Source organism: Dendrobium catenatum, unplaced genomic scaffold, assembly GCF_001605985.2.
Source record: "Dendrobium catenatum unplaced genomic scaffold, ASM160598v2 fragScaff_scaffold_621, whole genome shotgun sequence".
Classification (NCBI taxonomy): domain Eukaryota; kingdom Viridiplantae; phylum Streptophyta; class Magnoliopsida; order Asparagales; family Orchidaceae; genus Dendrobium; species Dendrobium catenatum.
Genome location: NW_021319083.1, coordinates 14,270,427 through 14,294,353, shown reverse-complemented (window position 1 = coordinate 14,294,353; position 23,927 = coordinate 14,270,427). Strand labels below are relative to the sequence as shown.

The following is a 23,927-nucleotide window of genomic DNA, read 5'->3' as shown; positions in this document are numbered from 1 at the left end:
GTAAATCTTGAAAATTGTTTGGCAAAATGGCTGTTAATCTTGTTAAGTCCTATGAAATTGTTTCACAACCTAATCTAGGATTTAAGGCGGTTGATTTATTTAAAAATTAAATTTAATGTGTTATGAATTTAATTATATATTAAGTATAAGATTGTAAATTATATTATTAATTATCACATTATTGTCGGATTGTAAGTGAGTACATCTTGATTGGAAGCAACAACCAGGGGTGTCAATTCGGATCAATGGGTTGGATTCGGGTTCAACCCAAATTGACCCGGACTTAAACGGTTGACTCGAACCCAACCCGTTTTTGCAAACGGGTCAAGTTTGTCCACCGAACCCCATCCATCGGGTTAGCGGGTTGACCCGACTTGACTCGTGAACCTGGGTGCCCTGGGTTGAGTTTGAATGTGAGTTTGCATTGGATGCAAGTTTGCCGCTGCGTGAGATGTGAGACGGAACTCGACGTGATTGATGCGAGATGAAACTCGATCCGAGTCAATTCGGGTTGACCCGCTGGTTGTTGAGTTAACTCGAATCTGACCCATTTTTCAAACGGGCCGAAAATCCGAATTTGAACCCGACCCGTTTCACAATCTGAATTTTCGAGGATCAGATTCAAGTGAGTGGCATCAAAAATTGAGGCTCCTAGCCAAACGACGGAGCTCGCTTACTGTGAAGGTTTCTTCGCTTCGAGCGCTTCTTCGGCCAAACCCCGTAAATCCGCCAAACTACAGATTTAGTAAATCCGGGATTTTCAGCAAATAGAGGAAAAAGGAGGATTTATTCCGCCGTGATATTTACGGGGCTCGCAAATCCCGTTTGCTCGAATCCTGCGTAAATAGTCGCTAAATAAGCTACTTCGCCTTACGACGTCGGATCGGTTTCGCGTACTTCGCCTGAAGAAGTATTTTGAATGAATCGCTTAAGAAGCCACTTTGCTTTCTTCTACGACGTTGTTCCGGTCGGATTGGAAGTCGCGACGAGAGCTCGAAGCTAAGGTAGCGATATTTTTTCCCTTCCGCACTGAATCACGTAAAACCGTGGAACTACCGGATTTACAAAATCCAGATTTGTGGAAAAACGGTAAAGGAACCTGATCTATGTTACTATAGGATTTTAAGTTGTCATTTTTGCTATTTGGCATGATTTAGGCTAAATCCTGCTCAAATCCTGCATCCAAACAGTCCTTTAAACTTGTCATTTTTGCTGTTTTTCAGGATTTAGGCTAAACCCTACTTAAATCTCGCTCAATTCCTCCTTAAATAGTCTGTAGAATTGAAACCTAATTTTCTAAAATAGTATTTTTATCTTATTAATCTTAATATAAATTAATATAACTTGAATAGATGCATGTGAATTTTTATTTTTTTTATTTTTTATGAATGTCAATAATAGTGTGGTTTCATTTAGATTTTGGTGGATAAAGTAGATGAATGTTACTAGACTTTAAATGCTTTAGTTTATATTTATAGATAAGTGTTATTTAAGATATTTTGCTTTCTAATTGCTGCATTAATTGAAAATGTAAAAATTTACTCGTGTTTTTGATGCTGTTGAAATTTCTTGCTAGTTGGAGCGGGCAATGTTACATAAGGGGACTCCTCTCCCCTCATCCAGACTGACAGATTCCAGTATTGCAAGCCCTAACTGCATCTCTCCACCTTTGTCTTCATGTTCATCGAGGTTGTGGAGACCAGCTGCACAAAGAAACATCAAGAATCAATGGTCTAAGCTTCTCATGAGCAAGGACCGTTGGGTCTCAGCCACATTAGAGGGGAGATTACATACCACTGAACTTGTTAATACCTACCTTAAACGAAGGCAGGACAGATTTGAATCTCTTGAAAGTTTTGCTTTGTTTTATTTTATGAGCTAAAGTTGACAATAATTTGGGTTTGAATTGTTGTTAGGTACTTGCCAGAGATGAATCTGGGTGTTCTTACTGAAATCCCAGGAATAAGGGAGAAAGCTTATGATAAATTGGTTCATAAACAGGTAATTTCTGTTAAACCTTTGTTTTTTTACTCCTAGTCTACAGGAATCTTCTTTCCTTCTTTTATAGAATTACTTTTATTTTTCCTTTTCTCTGTATCCTTTACTTCATCATTTCCACCAATGAAATTTAATTTCCTCCAGGATTTGTGTCGGCACAAGCTTATATCTTCTTACAAGAATATGGTATGTACGGTTTATTAGTTTTGGCTTTGAATTATATGTTATGAAATAGTTTTACATCGTTCTCTTATCTCTTTTATTTTTGCCCCATACTAACAAGAATTTCCAATATTCCTAGCTACAAATGTTTGAATTATTGATATTTAAATTAAGCATATTATTTAGTATATTTGTGATTATTTGCATTAATATCTTACCTATATTTAATGAATTAGTTTTTATATCAATGTGCCCCGATCTAGTACTACGACAATACATTATAACTGACAATTTCTGTAAACATATGTAATATATTTAAATTTTTACTACATTACGCATTTATGATAGGTGAAAAAAGGAGCAAAAAATAGCTTAAATTATTGCTATATTATTGGCATCACAAAGCATGCACTTCTTTTTATTACAATCATATATAAGTTTGAGAGATGTTCTTCCAATAGAAAGGTTAGTCATGTTGGGTGTATGGATTGTCTTTTTTTTTGTTGCACCGATTTGAATTAAATTTGTTGTAGCTAAAAGTTAAAACTCTTAACAATAGAGTTAGAGTTATGATTTTGTTCATTGCATTAGTATCATTGTAGTGGAGTATGACACCTTAATATGAAATTTTATTTTAAAAAAAAGTTAGTAAGTGTTTATTTGTTATCTGATATAGGAATTTAGATATTTTTATGCTTTATCATGTAGTAGTCTATTATTTCATATATGAAAAAATTTATCATCCTATTAATTTGTTTAAAAGTTTGTTGACCAATCAGATGTTTTAGAAATTAAAAAAGTAGCACTTTGATGTATTACTTTAAGAATGATAATTAATTAAAAAAAGATAATGCTCAGCTTAATTTCCTATATTTATAAACAATGGCTAAGCTAAGATTTTTCAATTTATCATTTTTTTTCTAACCTGTATCACATATCAATAAATGGCAGCTCATACTAACACAGTCCAATTGTAGTGTGTGCACCCATCACAACATACAAAGAGATGTTTGAAAAGTAAGAGAGATTGTACCTCAACCAGGGCGGTTTGAATTGATCGAGTAGCATACCTTGACGCATTTGAACACCTAAATGAATAAAATACCTCCCTCGATGGGGAGACCAGACACGTCAACTGAGATACATACACACCTCACAAGCAGCATAAAGAAAGCATATATTAGCATCATATGATGAACAAGTAATGTGAATAATTAATATGATAAAATTACCATGCATTCATTTATAAAAATGATACGCACAAGCCACAAAATGCCTCATTAAAATCATGTATCATGCAAGTCGATGTAATGAAGTTGTCATACCACATGACATGATGTGCTTGATAAAATAACACATGAATTGATGCTTGGAAATTGTGAACAATGTTATTGAAATCATGCAACCTGTAAAGCAATGCAATGAGCTCGTAATGTATTATGACAAGTATCTCAAAAATGATGCTCGAAAAACATGAAATTGCTTGAAAATTTAAGTGGTGTGCAAACTGAGGCATTTGAATGCGATCGAGTGCATATAAGAATGCATGATAGTTTCATTGAAGGCCAAAACTCAACAAACTTTGGAACACATTAATACACAAGAATTTGTGATTGATCAACTCATCTCCATGGATGTTAACTCATTATGATGCATGCATAGAAATAATTCCAATACCCACAGGTTTTAATGTGGCATTTTTACACGTATGAATTTTGATTCAATGATATATATATATATATATATATATATATGATTAAAAGCAAAAATAACTCTAATTAACAATTTGTAAAACTATATTCTCAATCTATAAGAGTTTTTTGGAAATTATTTTAAGCTAATTTTATATTCTGATAGAATGATGTAGTATAAATTATTCCTAATCAAGAATGGGTTTCAATTTATAAATTTTTGTTTAAGAATAAGTCATTATTAAATTCTCAAGGTATAAGAAATTCATTGATTAATTTCAATGAAACATACGTTAAGTGTGTCTGTGTTAGGAAAGATTATTCTGTGCGGACACCGGGCCGGAAGAAATGTCCGGTTTTATGTCTGTGAACAGTAAAAGCGCGGCATGAACAATAAAAGTGTAGTGAAGTTGTGCTTTTACTGTTCATAGAGACAAACCGGGCGGTGCTCCCCTTCTAGTGTCCACACAAAATAATTCATCATGTGTTAGACACAAACATGAAATATTGAAATACTTTTCCAATTGTCTGTACGGTATTTGACATAACAAAAAAAAAAAAACCATCAAACCTTTTGTATTAATGTTGATAAATCTTCTCCTGTTGTTTTACATTCGACATATTATACCTTTTAACTTTTCTTCATGGATTTTTATACTTATTAATGTATGCTTTATTTGGTCATTCTTTTAGCTTTTTATCTTAAAGCGCGCAATGAAACCCCCTTAAATGTTATCTTATAACAGTATTACATTTTCAGGTGGCTGCTGTTAATGACTTGGGTAAAGCATCGTGCTCAATGAGATGTTATTTGAAAGGGTCAAGTTCCGACCCAATTATACAATATTGTGATCACCAAGAGGATCCCAGTGACTCTGGCGATGGTGGTGGAATTCCTGTGTTTTGTTGCCTTTCAATCTCGATCATGGGTATCATTTGTTGCCAACTTATTTCTGAAAAAAATTTCCCATTTTTTATACCGAAATTTTTTAAATATATTATTTTAGTAAACCCAGCCAATGTGTAAGAGGCATATTTATTGCATAAGATTTCCACTGGTATCAGGTGGGGAGTACATCCAACCTTATATTGCTTGACATTGATGGGCTATTTCTCGGTTTTGAATTTCTAGCCTCGAGGGGAATGGGTGAAAACATTTTAGGGAGTTGCCTTAGTGTTCAGTTTGTAAATCATCTTGTTTTAAGAAGCACTTATTGAATGCAGATCCTTATATTTGATCAAATATATTCTGATAGATATGATCATTTATAAGAATTGATTTTGGATGACTACTTCCAAGTTCCAAGTTGTGTAAACTTTAGATTGGTTTTATTGTGTTGGACTATCATGCAGCATGTTTTGGATGCTGGGTATTCTTATTCATATTTTCAACAATCAAAATTTAGATACTATCACATATGCTCTGATGTGCTATTTTAACTCAAATTTCTTTTTTCATTAATATAAATGTTTCTATTTCTTTACTGCATATTTAATCATATATTTGAAATCGAAGTGGGTTCCTAATGTTGAAAAATAAATTACAGAGGATCTGGCCCGTGAACTTGTCAATATGTTTGAAAGGGAACTTAGCTTGAAGGTATTGATTCTTTCTTTATAAATTTATTTCTCAACAAACTTGCGAGAAATTTAGTGGTAGTAGTGTGCAAATTTGACTTGCATGCGTGCATTCATGTCTTCTCATTTTTGCTTAAAATTTGTTATAATTCATCAGTTTTTTTTTTAACTCTAAGATTTCACTTTTATTTCAACTATAGTTTACAAATTATTGTAAGACGTGTTTGGTTATCTCTTCTTATGTAATTATTTGCAATGAACAGCGTTTTCTTGTAATTGGTCTGCTATCCATCAATGGCGTGGAAGATGGGAGAAAAGATGTATTAGATTGGTCAAATGAGCTTTATCTCGGAGAATTTGATGACCTGAGATGCATTGGAATGCTTAAGCAAGATAGTTTTTATACAGTTTTCCCTCAAATCAAGGATTATGAATCAAGTAATCCTGTAAACAGGACAACTATCAAGTCTCCAAACCATAATACTTTAGAGGTATTATATTTTAGTATCTATAAAATCTGAAATTTTATATTCATTATTATTATTATTATTATTTTAGTTCTACTTAAGGCATCCTTCATACCTGCATGATTTGAGATTAATGATTACTTTCAGTATGTTTTTCTCAAGTCTTTCCCACAGGGACGTACTTGTTCTTTTTTCTCCTTAGTTGAATATCAAATTTTCATTTCATTTCACATTTAATTTAGTAGTTTACTTGTCAAAATAGACATGCTTTATGCTTTGTATAAATATCAACAATTTCATCCTATATTTTGAGTGTCGCATTAATTTCCTTGAGCTATTGTTAAGATGCAATAGCATCTTTTAAAAATTTTGTATCTTGGGAGGGTTTTTATTTATTTGTAGAAGATTGGATTTGTAATTAGATATGGAAACATTTTGGAATTGATCTGAATTTTATTTAGGTGAGAGCTAAGATTTCCCGAAGAAACTGTGAAGAAATTAGGATTCTGATCCCCGTTCATAGCACCCTTTCGGAGATCCGCATAGCGTTTTTGTCAGCTGCGGCTTGCAAAACTGCTATGACTTTGCTGTGGACCTGCTACAATGTCGAGTAGAGGCAATTGGAAAAATAAAGAGTGATTTGGATAAATTTGGATTTTTTTTTTCAGTATAGTAATCAAAACTTTTAAATAGGCAGTTTCTAAGTGGAATTAATTTGAATTTAATCTTATTTTCTCCTAAACTAAATAATTTAGGAGGAATTTTATCTTTCAGAAACTAATTCTATAAAACAATGAACAACCATTGCATTTTCAAACTCTCTAAAAAATAGAAACTCTTGTATAGAATTTAAATTTTAAAATATAAATCTAACCTAAATAAGTTCAAAATTCAAAACTCATTTTTTATGCTGTAATTTAAATTTTTATCTAATGATCTAATTTCTGAGGTCTTAATCTTCCTTCTGTGATGCTCGCCTTCACCTTTTGAACTTCCAATCGCTTGATCTTTTTACCCATGATGTGATATGAGAACTTTGAACAGATTATCCAGTATTAAGATTAGCTTGAAATATAATTCCTTTGCTTTGTTATGAATAGATATATGTGGAAGCAGTAGAAGGTGTTAAAATATGGTTATACCTATCATTTTCTCTCTTTTATATGATAATATGATCATTGCTTATGTTGTGAATGATCATGGATAACTTTCTCTGTAAATTTACAATCAAGTGTCTATATTTTATTTATGGCGCTCTTACTCTCATTTGTTCATACAAAATTTTCTTGCAGGTGTATTTAGCCACATGGATTTCTGATTTGAATATAAATATGCATAGGTATGTTCCCTTGTCTCTTTACATTCTCAAAGATTTTGATGGCATATAAAACTTAGAAATTAATTATATAATAATGATTATACGTTTGTTTGATATTACTGAACTAAGTAAACCTTTGAAAGATTTGCAATTAAGTAGAACTCTGGTGATAATCGAGCTGTATGACCATTGTTGTACTTATGCTTCAATTGGGATGATTTTTTTCTTGCTTTATAAAGTAGCTTCTTACTATAAAAATTTCTAGTTTAAGAACTTTTTGTAATCGAAAATTGTTTTAGAAAGCAATAAAAAGTTGTCCCAAACAAAATCTTAGTGTTACAAATTGGAGAAATTATTCAGTGCGGAGTCCGGACGGGAAGATCCGTTCGGACTATGAGTTTACACACTGTGTACAAACAGTGTATAAAAAGTTGATACACAGTGTATAAATTTATATACAATATGTACTCTTACATGTCTGAACGATTCTTCCCTTCTGAACTCCGCACGGAATAATTTTCTCTACAAAATGGCTTGGCACTGACCAATGATCTAAAAACATTATAATATTATGCTATAGTGCGCTACTGCTTTGTTTTGGTAACAACTCTTCTTGTTGATGATCTTGATATTTCTTGTGTCACAGGGTCAAGGAAATATTCTCAGTTGTTGAAGAAGAAATGCAAGCCAAGCTTTCGAAAGTATTATGCATCTGAGAGAAAAAAATTTAAGGTGCATTCACTAGATCATTTTATCACAATATTTTAAAAATAGCTAAAAGCGTAATTAAATATAATTATGGTAATTATTTCTAATGATTTATGAAAAGCTGAATCATAAACAAGTTAAGTACTCTCATTTATGAACTTTTATTTGGTCTAGTGAACGGACGTAGAGCTACGTTCGGCTGGCACCGAGATCACGCCACGTAGTAGGCACAAAACCGCGGACCCGACCCGGCGAATAGTGGGTATGTCGCACGTGGGTTTTTTAAATCCATGACAACCCGGTATTGGTAGGCATTGCTCGGTATTTGTCGATTTTGCTCGGCAATAACGAGAAATACCATTATGTGAAGACAAATATCGAGCAATACCGAGTAATACTGAGCAATACCGAGTTAAAAAAACTCGGTATTGCTCGGTATTGGTCTTCATAGAGTGGTATTTCTCGTTATTGCCAAGCAATACCGAGCAAATACTGAGTAATAAATAGCAATACGTGAACATAGCATTCCCGGGTTCCGGTCCGGATCAAGTCGTTGTGCCGCGCGGTAAAGAGTAAGAGCACGTGGCGATCTCAGTGGTGACTGCACGTAGAGCTACGTCCGGTCACCGGACCTAATAATTGTTCCTCATTTAGAGATCAAAGAATTGGATTAGAATGGTTCATCATGGCCAATCGAAGCCAAAAGTGAAATGGCTCAAATTAATTTCATTTTGATTTATTTCAAAATTGAATTGAGATAGTTCTAAATTATTAATATTTTGATTTTTAAAATCTTAAAAAATATTTAATTTGCATGCTAAATGTTATGTGTTGACTTTAAGAAGACGTTATTTGACTCTAGCCCAACTAAAAAATTTGCTCTAAGGTTTTTTTATCTAATGATAAATATAATGTAAATCTGGTCAATGTGAGTTCTAATTGAGCTAAATTTTGATGCAATTTTGATTAATTTTTAATTTAATTGTCGAGATAAACTCACTTACGTACCGGGGAGCCATATCATTTTATTAAAATATTATGGTGATTAATGGTCCAAATAAATAAATAAATATTTGTTTAACATTCAAATTTACAAGTCACATTAAACATATTATTAATTTTAATTTAGTTTAAGTAAATTATTTATTTTCATGTATGTATTTTATAATGATTACAAAAATGATATATCAATAAATATAACGATTTAAATATTAAATATATAAAATTTTTATGATATTTATGTAAATTCTCCTATAATATATTGCTAATCATTTAAAATAAAAAGAAAAAAAAATTTAAGACAACAATTGTACATATGGTTGCCAGTTTTATTGGTTTTATAGCAGAGTCTTATATGAGATCCTGATTGGGTACCCACGCTCTGAGTTGGCAGACTTTGCCCATCCTGCCCACTTATGGTGACTTTCGGGATGTCATACCCGCCCACACCCACCCACTTTCCACGCTTCTTGAATGCAGTATGCCGCGGATTAAGGGCCTTGAGATTTTTTGCCTTTTTCTATGACTGCAAACTTTTAAGCCACATATCAAAATTTATCGTGATCATGATGCGGTTCAGTGTTGTGCACTGCATAGTAAGGATTATAATAATATACAACATGCATATGATGATTAATAATATAAATTGATTTGTCCCTTGATGTTGATTACCCATCCATACCCACCCACGAGATCATGGGCGTACCCATACCCACCCATGCCCATTGGGTATGGGTGGGACGTGGGTGGGTGCGTATATGGGTATCCAATGCAGGGCTCTCTCTTCCAGTACTAATACTATCTAGCAAATAAGAGTTAACCTCCTGCTCATGTTAAAATGATTCAAATTAGAGGAAGAGATTGGCTTTTTATATGATTAATGATTCCAACAAAAAATGTTATCAGAGAGAGAACGAACTACAGAAAAATATTAAATTACTGCTCCCAACTCATAAATTAGGTTTTTGTTTTTTTTGCATGAATTTTTCACTACTTAAAGTAAATTTTTATTATAAAAATTTTAATTTTTATACTCAAAAGTTACTTTTAAGTAGTGGTAATAAAGCGAAGCCTTAGGACAAGAAAGCTATAAAAATTTAAATTTTTAGACAAGAAAATTATTTTAAGAAGCAATAAAAAAGCCGCCCCGAACGAAGTCTTAGTCTTCTCAAAGTCTTCATTTGAGATGCCTTTTTTACTATTTTTTAAAGTAAATTTTTAGTATAAAAATTAAATTTTTTGTACTCAGAAAGTTGATTTAAGAAGTATTAAAAAAATTGTCTCAAAATGAAACCTTAGTGTTAACCTCCTATTCATATAAAAATGAGTAAAATTAAAAGAACAAATTGTCCATTTATTTGGTTAATGATTCTAACATAAAAAAGTCATCAGTGAGAGCAAACTGCGAATTGAGTTCTAACTCCAAAAATGGTCTTTGGAGACTCAGCACAGTATAATTCAAGCAATTAATATGTGAACTTTTACATGTAAAGTATTTACAATAATAAGGAGAATTCCACACATAACAACAAGGAATTCTCTCTGTTTTCAGTTATTTCATGAAGGCATCACAACCTGAGGATTGTTCATCTTCCCATGGAGGGATTACATATCTCTGATTACTCCCTAAAAAAGAACACAAATTTGCGTATTGCTTTGTAATCGTCGTGTACTAAATAAGTATCGAGTAGAAAAGTTTGAGATGAAATCAGAAAACTTTTTACATCAAATTACCCTTCAATCCTCCTTAATAACAGAGCCCTCCATTAGGTACGGGGATAAATTGATTTACATTATTAATCACCGTATATCTTATATTATTATAATCCTCACTATGTAGTGTGCAGCACTTAATCACGCTACGACTACGATAAATACTGAAATGAGGCTTGAAAGTTTGCAATCAGAGCAAAGAGCAACAAGCCTTAAGGCCATCAGTCCATGACAGACTGCGTTCAAAAAACATATAAAGTGGGTGTGTATAGGTGGGTACGGAAACCTGAAAATCGCCATGGATGGGCGTGGATGGGCAAAGCCCGTCCGAATAAAGCATGGGTACCCAAGCAGGACCCCATGTAGGACTTTGCTTAATAACCTTAACCAGCATAGAATGAATACCAAATTAGTACATAGTAATTAGAAAAGTTGCTGGATGTCGAAGTTTACCAACTTCAGTGTTTAATGTGTTCTGCCCATCAAATATCTCCATGAATTTTCTTATTTCCCTCAGAACACCAGCTGCAATTTCCTACTATCCAAACAAAATAAAATGTCCACTCTTTGTGCTAGTCAAGCAAAAGCTTCTGCAATTTGGACCCAGCTAAGTCCAGGCTCCTTTCCCATACCATCCCAGCTGATCTTATTTCTTTCCTTTTCAGCCTCATCCCATTTTCCTTCTTCAGAGAACATATTAGACACAAGGACAAGTGTAGAATTATCTTCACAAAGCATTCCATCAAGCTTCTTCCTTGCCAACTGTGCTAGCTCAGAGTTTCCATGGAGCTTGCAAGCAGCTAAAAATACTGTCCATATTGATGCATCAGCCTCAAATGGCATACCATCAATGAACAGCTTTGCTCGATCCAGAAACCCTGCCCTACCAAACAAATAAACCATGCAAGCATAGTGCTCCATAAGAGGAACAATTCTATGTTTCGAAACCATTAGCTCGAAAAGTTCGATTCCAACATCTAGCAAACCGCAGTGACTGCAAGCAGACAAAAGCGACACGAAAGTAACATGGTTTGGCTCCAAATTTCGCTCTTGCATCATAGTATATATCTCTAGAGCTTCTCGGCCTCGTCCATGTTGTGCATATGCAGTGATCATCGTGTTCCAAGACACTATCTCTTCGCTACCAATCTCTTCAAACAATCTTCTACTGTCTTCCAAAACCCCGCACTTCGCGTACATGTCGAGAAGAGAGCTATTGGTGTACTCATCCATGACTCCATACTTGATTCCACTTGCATGAACACACCTTCCTTGCTTTATACTAGCTAAATTCCCACAAGCCTTCAAGGCACTGGAAAAAGTGAAACTATTAGGAAAGATTTCAGAGGAACACATAGTTTTGAAAACTTCAATAGCATTAGAATGAAGATCCAGTTGAGTGAGTCCTGAAATGATAGTTGTCCATGAAACAACATTTCTCTCCTTCATCTTTTTGAAAAATCCAAGAGCTTCTTCTGCAGAGCTTTTCTTGATAAGGCAACTAAGAAGTGCATTTCTGATCATCAGGTCTGAACCAAGTCCATGTTTAACTGCATCACCATAGACAACCCACTCTTGTCCCAAACAAGAATTCATTAAAGCAACAAAGGTTGATGGGTCAACTTCTATATACAAGGACTTCATCTCAGTAGAAAGTCTCACTGCTTTATCAAAATATCCATTCTGGCCTAATCCAAAAATCATTGAATTGTAAGAGACTGTGTTTCTTTCAATCATGGAATCAAAGATACTGCAACTTTCCTCTGTTTTCCCACATTTCATATACATATCTATCAAAGCAGTCTTTACTATGAGATGTTCACTGAATTTGGACTTCTCCCCAACGCCATGAATCAAGCTTCCCCAGCAATGAGACCTCAGCAAAGCACTAGATTTGAGTGCACTAGCTAAGGTGCACTCATTAGGGGTGAAGCCTTCAAATAGAAGTTCACTGAAACAATCCAGTGCAAGAAGATCGAGTCCATTTCTCGAAAAACCGCCAATCATTGCATTGTACAAAGCGATATCGCAAGACAGGATTTCCTCGAAGGCCTTTTCCAAGCTCTCCACATGTCCAAGCCTACCATACAAGTCAACAAGAGAAGTTCCAGCAAAACAGTTGGAATTGAACCCATATTTCAATATCAAACCATGAAATTGCAGTCCAATTTCTTTGTTCAGATCAGAGCAGGCTTTTATGAGGATACCAAAACTGAACTCAGTTGGTTTAAAATAACCAAATTTCCTTTCATCTCCAAAAAGAAGCAAAGCTTCTTCATGAGCACCAGAGCTCACATACCCAGAAACCATGGAATTAAACAAAACAGGATCCTTAGCTTCAGATTTCTTGAAGATGGAATTAGCCAAATCCAATTCACCGAACTTCGAATACATGTCAACCAGTGTAGTACTAACAAAGAAGTCTGATTCAAAACCGGAAGCAATAACTTGTGCGTGTATCTGCTGCCCAAAACCGAGCGAGTTCAGCTTTGCACACGCCGCAATGGAGCTCGAGAAGACAAATTGGTTCGGGCAGAAAGCTTGTGATTGCAACTGGGACAAGAGATGCAAGGCAAGTCTAGGGCTTCCAGATCGAGAATTGCTTGAAACTAGAGTGGAATAAGAGATCAAATTTCGCTCAGGCATCTCATCAAACACTTTGTGCGCATTGTCCAAGCTGTCGCATTTCGCATACATGTTGATGAGATGATTGCAGAGAAGTATTTCAGGTAAAAATCCGATTTTGACGGCAATAGCATGGAGAGATTGTCCAAATGAGAGGAATTTCTGATCAATGGAAGATTTGATCGCCGAGACGATGAAGGATCGGCTTGGCGCCGCTACGGCGGCCTCCATGGCCGTTAGAGAATGGGGCGGGAAAAATATATTATGGATTAGTCATTGAAGTATTGCTGAAGCCTTTGAGTTTAAGAGGAGATCAATAATGGTGGATTGATTGCAGGTCTAATCTGAACCGTTAAGTTCCAACTCTTTTTTCAGTGTTTAAATCATTTAAATTTTTTATAAAAAATTCAAAACTTAGCATAAAGATGTTATTTTTGGAATAAAATTTATCAAGATATTTTTGTATGAAGGTTGTGAAAATCAGACCGGACAACGAACCGGAAGAAGGAAAGGTTCACGATTCGACCAGTCTAACCGGGGTCGAACCTATGACGTAATAAATAATGAATATTATTGAAATTTAATAAAATTAACACAATAATAATGTCATCATTCAAAGTATGAAAAAACAAATTAAACTAAAAAAAATTATGAAACATAAAACTTACATAATTAAGTAAAAGAATTATTTTAAAATCTCACATAAAAGCAAAAAAATCTATATATCATAATTATAATAATTTACATCATAAAAATATGATAATTTTAAATTTAAATATTTTTCAAATTTTAAATTTGATTTTTAATTTAAATTTAATTTACATATAACCAGATAATCTAATATAAATTATTATTATTTTATATTACATTTTGATGGTTTGAGAGAAAATGTTTATAATAAAAAATATATTATAATTGAAATTAAATGCTTTAAATATATATTAATTAATTTATTAAAAAAATATTTAAAACTTATGGAATTTGAATCGGCTGGTTCAAAATAACAAGGCTGGTGAGCAATAAAATGTGGCTAGTAGTGGTGGTGTCAGTCAAGGGGAAAATTATTACGTTCCGGACACTAATCCATCAGGACCCAGTGTTATTCGGGTGACGTGGCGCGTCTATATTGGGTGTCCGGACGTCCAGTGACCGGACGCTAATGCCGGCACCGATGCAAATCGGTGGTAGCGATTGGCTAGGGACACCTAATAATAGAGTATTTATACTATATTTGAAAATCAACTAAATGGTCATTTCTTCTTAATACGCTAAAATTAAACTATACGTCAAATATTGAATTCATTAATGAATCATATTGCATTTGAAATTTGATACTATCAAATCCCTAAATTTTCAAAATAGATAACATATAAAATATATTATATTCCAAATGTTACAAATCAAAGAGACTGCGTAAGTCTTCAACTGAATAAATGACTTTATTTCTATAAGATTTTGTCCTTTTCTTATTGTCACCGACGTTTAAGTAAAGCTGCCCTTATTGATAGCCTTGAGTTTCTTTACCTGTCCAGAAAATGAACAAAAAAAAAAAAAAAAAAAAAAATCAACATCTTAGTCAAGAAAATAATTATTCAATCAACTAACTAAAATAATTTGCTAGAATAAAAATATTGGTTATAATTATTTATTAAATTTTTATTTGAAGATATTTTACTTGTTAAAATCTCTTTTTATTAGATTGTATATGATATTATATATTATGTTAATTTTATTCTTCAAATTCACATATGAAAAATTGTAGTCGAACGATGATAGTTGGGTGACTATAATCTGACTAAAATAGTTGGGATACGATGGTCGGAGGGTCGTAATCAGGTGACTGTGACCCGATGGCAGTGGTTTGATGGCAACAATTTGGCAGTAGTACGACAACATTGGTCGAGCTAGCAGTGCTTGGGATGGAGCATTGTGGTTGGACTTTGGTTTGTTACTCATGCCCAAACCATCGCCACCTGACTGCCACCATCAGATCAACACCCAACATTTACCAACAGACCAATACTTCCTTATCACCCAACTATAATCCTTCAAATAATGTCCCTCGATTACATTACAATGATCATCACTATCCCTTGATGTCACCGTCATAATTTAAATTAAAAAATTTGGCCTCTATTCTTCATTCCCCAAAGGAATATATAAAACAAACAAATAAATGATCCTTTCCTATTCAATACCAATCTTAAAATAAAATTCATAAAGTTTAATATTCAAAGACAATTTATTCCATAACTTTTCCATTTTTAGATAAAATGCCATATTTTAAATTTCTATAATTGATTGAGATATATATATAGAGAGAGAGAGACGCCTTAGCTGACTCTTCTTCTCTAATAATCAACGTATTCCATCCACCCACAGGCTCGAGCATGTGCTAGAATATATGCGGCGATAGAGTTGTAATTATACATCTTAATGTTGCACAGATATCGAGCTCACACACATAGAACACAAAATTTTTTACGTGGAAAACCCTGGAAAAGGGGAAAACCCGAGGGGCCTAGCCCAATTGAAAAAATTTCACTAGAATATGAGTTGAGTACAGTGGGCTGACTCGTCCTTTAGAGCGATTAGATTACAAATGTCAACCGTATGGTTGAAGTCTAGTGTTAAAATATGGCGTCACTTGGAAGTTGGGACGTCAGTTAGTAGTCTAATAGAGACTTGGCAGAACTCTGGCATCAGTTGATGGTCTAGCGAAGGCGAGGGCCTCAAGTAGTGTCCTGCGAAGGTGAGGGCCTCAAGTTGTGGTCCAGCGAAGGCGAGGGCCTTAGGTGGTTGTCCGACGAAGACGAGGGCCTCAGGTGGTGGTCCGATGAAGGCGAGGGCCTCAGGTGGTGGGCCAGCGTAGGCGAGTGCCTAAGGTGGTGGTCCCGTGAAGGATAGAGCCTCAAGTGGCGGTCCGACGAATGCGAGGGTTTGAGGTGGTCGTCCAACGAAGGCGAGGGCCTTCGGTGGTGGTCCGGCGAAGGTGAGGGCCTCAGGTGGTGGTCCGGCGAAGGTGAGAGCCTCAGGTAGTGGTCCGACGAAGGCGAGGGCCTCAGGTGGTGGTTCGACGAAGGTGAGGGCCTCATGTGGTGGTCTAACAAAGACGAGGGCCTCAGGTGGTGGTCCGGCGAAGGTGAGGGCCTCATGTGGTGGCCTAACAAAGATGAGGTCCTCAGGTGAACTCAGGCGGTGGTTGAGGAGGAGCTTCTTCCTTCTCTTCTTTATCTTCTTCCTTCTTCTCTTCTTGCTTGGATCCTCTTTCAAGAGAAATGAGGAGTCTATTTATAAATTTCTAGAGTGACATGGCCCGTAAATAGGCGAGAGATAAAAAGTAAATGGTGAGTGGTTAGATGGGCGGCCGATGTTGAATCCCTTGATCATGGACTGTTTGATGGTCATTTGAATGTCTTATTGATGTCAGATTTTGGTGATCTTGGGCTCATTGGATTCGTCTCGTCGAGCCGCTCGATTCGACTATAAGCATGTTATGTTTGGAAACCGTTTGGTAATCCAAATTGTGGTTCGAACCTTCCAACATCACTTTTAACCCTTGATTTGGACCAGTTTGGGCTCAGATTGGGTTGGATTTGGTGTCGATGGGTTCGTATTCTCGAGACGCTCAGTTCGACTATAAATTTGCTTAAATCGGAGTTCAGATGATCCCAATTTTAATTTCGGAAGTTTCCAACTTGATTTTGCATCGATATTCGTGCCCGATCAAGATAATTTTTTTATGACATATCACTATCAAATCCCTAAAATGTCAAAATACATAACATATAAAATATATTAGATTACAAATGCCACAAATCAAACAGACTGCGTAAGTCCTCAACTGAATAAATGACTTGATTTCTATAAGATATTGTTCTTTTCTTATTGTCACTGAGGTTAAGTAAAGCTACCGTTATTGATAGCCTTGAATTTCTTTACCTGTCCAGAAAATAAACCTTCAAAAAAAAAAAAAAAAAAAAACCCTAAAAAAAAAAAAAAAAAAAAAAAAGCATACTTACCGTCATTTTCCTAACCCTTCAAATTTCAACATCTTAGTCAAGAAAATAATTATTCAATAAACTAACTAAAATAATTTTATACAAAGATTGACTAATATCTGATTTGGAATGGCATTTTTGCTGGTTCTTAAAATAATTTTTTAGTAAAAAAATTAAAAATTTTATACTAAAAAATTAATTAAAAAAAATAAAAAAGCCGCCCCAAATAATACCTAAGTGCAGGTGATAGCTGAGCACATCTTTATCATTTACAAAATAATTATTTTCAGATTGGAACAAGGTATGGAATTAATCCATTTTTTTAAAGTAGTTTTAGTAATGGCTTATTAAAGGTGCTAAGGAAATTTAATTCAAAAATATTCTCACATAAACAAAGAATAAAAATATTGGTTATAATCATTTCTTAAATTTTTATTTGAAGATATTTTAATTATTGAAATCTCTTTTAATTTTTTTCAGCAAAATCATATATGGAGGATTGTAGTCGTAGATGATAGTTGGGGGACTATAATATAGCGAACATAGTTGGGCTACGTTGGTTGGATGGTCGTAATCAGGTGACTATGATCCGGTTGCAGTGGTTTGATGGCAACGATTTTGCATTAGTACGACGGCAGTGGTCAAAGAAGCGGTGCTTGGGATGGAGCGTTGTGGTTGGACTTTGGTTTGTTACTCATGCCCAAAGCACCGCCTCCTGACTGCCACCATCGGATCACCACCCAACATTTACCAACAGATCGATACTTTCTTACCACCCAACTATAATCCTTCAAACCGTGTCCTTTGACTAAATTACGATGATCATCACTATCACTTGATGCCACCGTCATAATTTAAATTGAATTTTTTTGATCTATATTCTTCACTCCCCAAAGGAATATATAAAACAAACAAATAAATGATTCCTTCTTATTCAATACCAATCTTAAAATAAAATTCATAAAGTTTAATATTCAAAGACAATTTATTCGATAACATTTTCAATTTTAAATAAAATGACAAATTTTAAATTTCTATGATGGATTGAGAGAGAGAGAGAGAGAGAGAGAGAGAGAGAGAGAGAGAGAGAGAAGGCTGAGCTGACTTTTCTTCTCAAATAATCAACGTATTCCATATTTCCATCAACCCACAGTCGCGAGCATGTGCTACCTATCCCTGACCACACGTGCCAGTCTTCTCTCCCAATCTCCCTATTTATACACAATAATGGTTGATAACTGAGAAACCTAACAAATCATTTTTACTTGCTCATGGCGATCCTCCCTCTCGTCCTCCTCCCGCTCCTCCTCCTCCTCCTCTCCGCCCTCCTCCTCGCGCGGGCCCTCCGAGCCCACCGTACATCCAAACTCCCCTTACCTCCGGGGCCCAAAGGCTCCCCCATTGTCGGCAACCTCCTCCAACTCGGCCCAAAGCCTCACCAAACTCTCTACAACCTCTCCAAAGCCCACGGCCCATTAATCCACCTCCGCTTCGGCTTCGTAGACATGATCGTCGTCAATTCCGCCGCCACCGCCGCCAAAATCCTCCGCAACGACGCCAACGTCTGCAGCCGGCCGACCAGCACCAGCGTCAAACACATCGCATACAACCACCAGGATCTCATATTCGCCCACTACGGTGCGCGGTGGCGCATGCTGAGAAAAATATGCGCGCTCCAGTTGTTTTCTCCCAAGGCCATGGAGGATCTGGCTCCCGTGCGGGCGGATGAGGTGGGGAGATTTGTGCGGGAGTTGGCGGCAGCGGAGGTGGAGGAGAAGTTTGTGAATCTGAGTGATGGAATAAGTGCGTGCGCGGCGGATGCTTTGTCGAGAGTGGTGGTGGGGAGGAGAGTGTTTGGGGATGGAGAGGAGAGCAGAGAGTTCAAGGAGATGGTGGTGGAGATGATGAATTTGTCCACTGCGTTTAATATTAATGATTTTGTGCCTGGGCTTGGATGGCTTGATCTTCAGGTAATCTTCAAATCTTATCACATTTTCTTCATAAACGATTCATCAAAATTTGATCTTTTAGATCGAATCAAAAGTTATTTGGGATTTGTGTATGGCAGAGTACAGAGTATAATGGTGCAAGTGTTTTGAATGCAGGGATTGGTGGGGAAGATGAAGAAGCTGCATCGGAAATTTGATGAGTTTTTGGATAGGGTGATTGAGGACCACCAAGTGAGGTTGACGGAGACCGGGAAGACGATCGCCTCAGCCGGCGGCGGCCGTGGGCGGCATAATGATCTGTTAAGTGTGCTGATTGAGGCGAAGGAGGATGCGAATGGGGATGGGATTGCTCTTACTGATGCAGACATAAAGCCACTTTTGCAGGTAACTATCTATTTTATCGATCTGAGTTCGTTTATTTATTTATTTTGTTGAATGTGATTAATACTTCAATTCTTCTATCTGATGCAGAACATGTTCACCGCGGGGACCGACACATCATCAAACACCATAGAATTCGCCATCGCAGAGCTGATCCGCCACCCAGACCTTCTAGCTCGCGCCCAACAAGAGCTCGACCACGTCGTCGGCCGCCGCCGCCTCGTCGCCGAAACCGACCTTCCCAACCTCCCCTTCTTCCAGGCCGTCATCAAAGAGACCTTCCGCCACCATCCCGCCGCTCCTCTCTCCCTTCCCCGCATCATCTCACAAGACTTCGAGATCGACGGCTACCTCATTCCTAAAGGGGCCACCCTTCTAGTCAACATATGGGCCATCGGGCGGGACCCGATGGCTTGGCCCGATGAGACATTAGCCTTCCGGCCCGACCGATTTCTCCCGGGCGGGCGGCACGAGGGGATCGATGTGAAGGGGAATGATTTCGAGTTAATACCATTCGGGGGCGGGCGGAGGATTTGTGCGGGGATGAATTTGGGCATGAGAATGGTGCAGTTCATGGCGGCGACGTTGGTGCATTCTTTCGACTGGAAGCTGCCCGAGGGACAACTGCCCGAGAAGTTGGATATGGATTTGAGCTTTGGGCTCACCCTACACCGAACCACCCCGCTCATGATTCGACCGGTGCCCCGGCTTGATCCGAAGGCTTATCCGAGTTAATACCATTCGGGGGCGGGCGGAGGATTTGTGCGGGGATGAATTTGGGCATGAGGATGGTGCAGTTCATGGCGGCGACGTTGGTGCATTCTTTCGACTGGAAGCTGCCCGAGGGACAACTGCCCGAGAAGTTGGATATGGATTTGAGCTTTGGGCTCACCCTGCACCGAACCACCCCGCTCATGGTTCGACCACTGCCCCGGCTTGATCAGAAGGCTTATCTTTGAAGCATTACTCGAAGATGTTTTCCATTCATAAATAATAGATATAAGAGTTTTAAGGGGAGAGTGGTGAATAATTGAAGAGAAGTTATATGGAGTTTTTGTTTTGGTGCCTTTGGGTTGTTCTAATCATTGTAAGTGAAGTTTATCTCTTTTAAAAGAGAAATTCCACACCATGCAACGGACAACATAATGACCTATGGAAAGTTTATCTCTTTTAAAAACGGGTTGGGTTCGGGTTGACCCGAATAATATCGGGTCAGTTTTAAGTTCGACCCGAATCCAACCCACTGACCCGAATTGACACTCCTACCTATGGCTATGGCATCGACCTCTCCCATTATGAATTAGTGTGTATTTTATTCTCACTCCAAATCTTGGAATTTTTAAGGACATTATCAAATTTAATATTAATATTATTTAATTTAAGAACAAATGATTAGTTTTTCATTTAAGATAATTTTTTTAACTGTAAATATAATATATATATCTATATGTTGTCCGTTAATTAAAAACTATAATTGTTATATAAAACTATAACAAATGATTAGTTTTTCATTTAAGAATCGACCCGTTTGTAAAATCAGATCAGATTCAGGTTGACCTGAAAATCCAAAATCAACCTAATTTGATCCGTTTTTAATTAATTTAGAAGGATTTTAAACGATTATTATAAAATAAGTAAATTCTATTTTAAAAAAATAATAAATCATGTTGCCCAAATTGAATTTAAGCTTAATTTATTTTAAATTGATTGAAATAAATCTTACCTTAATTTGATTTAGGTTTAAATAAATTGAACTAAATAAAATAATATTATTTAATTTAAGAACAAATGATTAGTATTTCATTAAAGATAATTTATTTTTTAACTATAAATATAATATATATTTGACTGCTAATTTTTTTATTATTTTAAAGAAATTTTTATACTTAAAAGTTTTTTTTTTTTTACCGTAGCTTTTAAATAATTATTTTTCCCATAATAAATTTATAACCATCCTAATAAAAGAATAGAGCCATCCCAAAACAATCATAAGTTGCATTGAGCAACTCAAATTACTAACTAAACAAGTAGCCTGTATTAGATTCATCCTTTGATGACAAACCTGAGCATGAAATTAGGGGTGTCAATATTTCGATGCAAAAATTTCGAATTCGGGTTTGGGATTTTGACCCATTTGTAAAATTAGGTCGGATTCAAGTTGACCAAAAAATTTGAAATCAACCTGCTTTGATCCATTTTTAATTAATTTAAGAGGGTTCTAAAATATTGTTATAAAATAAGTAAATGCTATTTTCAAAAAATAATAAATCATGTTGTCCAAATTGAATTAAGTTTATTTTATTTTGAATTGATTGAAATAAATCTTATCTTAATTTGATTTAGGTTTAAATAAAGTAAGTTATATAAAAAAATTTTAGTAAAACATATCCGAAGCAGGTCAGGTTCGGGTTGACCCGAACCCGAAGAGAATCAGATTTGGGTCTGAAAAACAAACACGTTTGCAAAAACGGGTTGGGTTCGGGTCATGTCGAGCAATGCTAGGTCAATTTTGGGTTTGACCTGAACCCGACCCGTGACCCAATTTTGACAGCACTTCATGAAATTTGATGGGTTTTTTGGCCTGTAATGGTAGCAGTTGCATCTGTTGTTTTGCTTCAATGCAAGTCTAGTTTTCCATGAAATTGGCTTATTTGATTGCTTATAATTACAAAACGTCTTAAGAAATCATAATTTTATTTTCACTCATTTCAAGATTTGAGAAGATTTCTATAATTTGAATCAAAATAATATATTTAACAAACTTTAACCAAATCAAATGATCTCTTAATGAAAAAAGAATTACCTGCTTTGCAATTTGCATCTGTTGATTGTTCTGAACTTGGCCAGTTCGAAATTCTGTAAACATAATTCCATTCATGAGCTACCTAGGAAGAATTTCTTCAACAGGAGAAGAACTCACTGGTTTTTCAACTGTAGAGCCTCGAAGAAACTTTAAAATGAGTTCAGCCACAATGTCTGGTTTCTCCACATGCGGAAGATGACCACAATCTGGTATTTGATGAAAAACTGAATCCGGCAGTTCTTGATGCAACCTCTGCATGAAGACCAGCTTGGTTGCTTTAGAACATCATAAATAATACATCGATAATTCCCTTAAAAATCAGCTTGATTAGGAGCGAACCTCGATGCAAATTGATAGGGAACTTAAAAAAATCAGCTCGAAATTATACGAATTCTGATTTCAACAAACTTATAATCAAACTATATGGCTCGACGAAATCCAACAAAACCAAAAATGATATGATATTAGTCCAAATGATCTGTAAATTTTACATGCTTATAATTACAACGAGCTCTTTCCCAATTTTCCGAACTTTCACATTTAAACTAATTTTTATAACAAAGCTTTTTTATGTTTTTTGAACAACAATATATGAAAAAAGAATCTTTTTTATCCTTATTGTAGAGACATTATCTAACATCTATGAATATACTCTACCACATAATTACCAATATTTCCATTTTCACTAATACAACTTTGTTCAAGTTAAATACTCTCAAAAATATATGGAAAATAAAGATAAATAATCAAACAAAGAACAAACCTGTGCTAAATCAACATTGATAATACGATCATTTTCGCCCCATAAGATTAGCGTCTTTTGTTTTACCTGTAAAATGCAAAAGATTAGAGAAGTACAGAAATTTCCATGATTTTTTCACTGATTGGTGTAAATGTGGTGGAAAAGACGAGCTGTTCTCATCAGGCATTTTGAGCTAGATTGATAATCTACCCCATCGAAGTACTAAACAGCCCAATATTACCCATATTCCCCACAACAAAAGATCAGGCGCAAATACAATTATTATTAACAGAATCAACTAAAAATTGTACGCAGCCATGTTTGACATTTTTTATTCATTATGTATATTTGATACTCTTTCTGTATAAAATTTAACACACAAAATTTTAATATTACATTTCTATCACTCATATAAAATCTTAATATCAAATATATCTATCCAATATTTCATTCTTACCAGCCATACCATCCTATAAATTTTAATATTTCATTCCATGCACCTATATTTGTTCTATGGGTGATAGGCATGTAATATTAAAGTTTTATATATTAGATCTGTAAATAACATGAAATAAAGTTGATGTAGAACTATATGCTAAATCGGAGACTTGCACAAAATATTTAAGAGCAATTTCAGATTTTCGTTATTAGCAATTAAAACAACAACGTAAAACAAATAAACGGTTACTTTCGCTTAGGCTAAGCGCCACACAAGAGACTAAGCTAAATCAAAACACATAGGAAAACTAAAACAATGCATGCGAAGTAGTTTCCAACTTAACCAAGACTTAA

At 35.5% G+C, this 23,927-nt stretch overlaps 3 protein-coding genes across 6 annotated transcripts; 2 read left to right on the top strand and 1 right to left on the bottom strand.

Annotated features, from left to right (window-relative positions):
* Nucleotides 1-673: 673 nt before the first annotated feature.
* Nucleotides 674-11,318, top strand: LOC110115938. Of its 3 annotated transcripts, XM_028695171.1 has the most exons (10): nucleotides 674-1,004; nucleotides 1,577-1,827; nucleotides 1,917-2,001; nucleotides 2,143-2,184; nucleotides 4,612-4,780; nucleotides 5,399-5,451; nucleotides 5,693-5,920; nucleotides 7,189-7,235; nucleotides 7,861-7,946; nucleotides 11,300-11,318. In XM_028695171.1, the coding sequence occupies exons 2-9, from the start codon at nucleotides 1,589-1,591 to the stop codon at nucleotides 7,928-7,930; spliced, it is 933 nt and encodes a 310-aa protein (XP_028551004.1). In that variant the 5' UTR covers nucleotides 674-1,004; nucleotides 1,577-1,588; the 3' UTR covers nucleotides 7,931-7,946; nucleotides 11,300-11,318. The 3 variants fall into 3 exon arrangements, with proteins under 3 accessions (XP_028551004.1, XP_020705013.1, XP_020705014.1); XM_020849354.2 differs by lacking the exon at nucleotides 11,300-11,318 and having other exon boundaries at nucleotides 674-1,089; nucleotides 7,861-8,029; XM_020849355.2 differs by lacking the exon at nucleotides 11,300-11,318 and having other exon boundaries at nucleotides 675-1,004; nucleotides 7,861-8,029.
* On the bottom strand, nucleotides 10,950-13,724 carry LOC110115940 (pentatricopeptide repeat-containing protein At4g39530-like). Its single transcript, XM_020849356.2, has one exon. The coding sequence runs from the start codon at nucleotides 13,488-13,490 to the stop codon at nucleotides 11,211-11,213; it is 2,280 nt and encodes a 759-aa protein (XP_020705015.1). The 5' UTR covers nucleotides 13,491-13,724; the 3' UTR covers nucleotides 10,950-11,210.
* A 4,791-nt stretch (nucleotides 13,725-18,515) lies between these two features.
* On the top strand, nucleotides 18,516-20,719 carry LOC110115941 (flavonoid 3'-monooxygenase). Of its 2 annotated transcripts, XM_020849358.2 has the most exons (4): nucleotides 18,516-19,230; nucleotides 19,366-19,593; nucleotides 19,681-20,310; nucleotides 20,538-20,719. In XM_020849358.2, exons 1-4 carry the CDS (start codon nucleotides 18,532-18,534, stop codon nucleotides 20,547-20,549), a joined length of 1,569 nt encoding a protein of 522 aa, XP_020705017.1. In that variant the 5' UTR covers nucleotides 18,516-18,531; the 3' UTR covers nucleotides 20,550-20,719. The 2 variants fall into 2 exon arrangements, with proteins under 2 accessions (XP_020705017.1, XP_028551003.1); XM_028695170.1 differs by lacking the exon at nucleotides 20,538-20,719 and having other exon boundaries at nucleotides 19,681-20,325.
* Nucleotides 20,720-23,927: the final 3,208 nt, after the last annotated feature.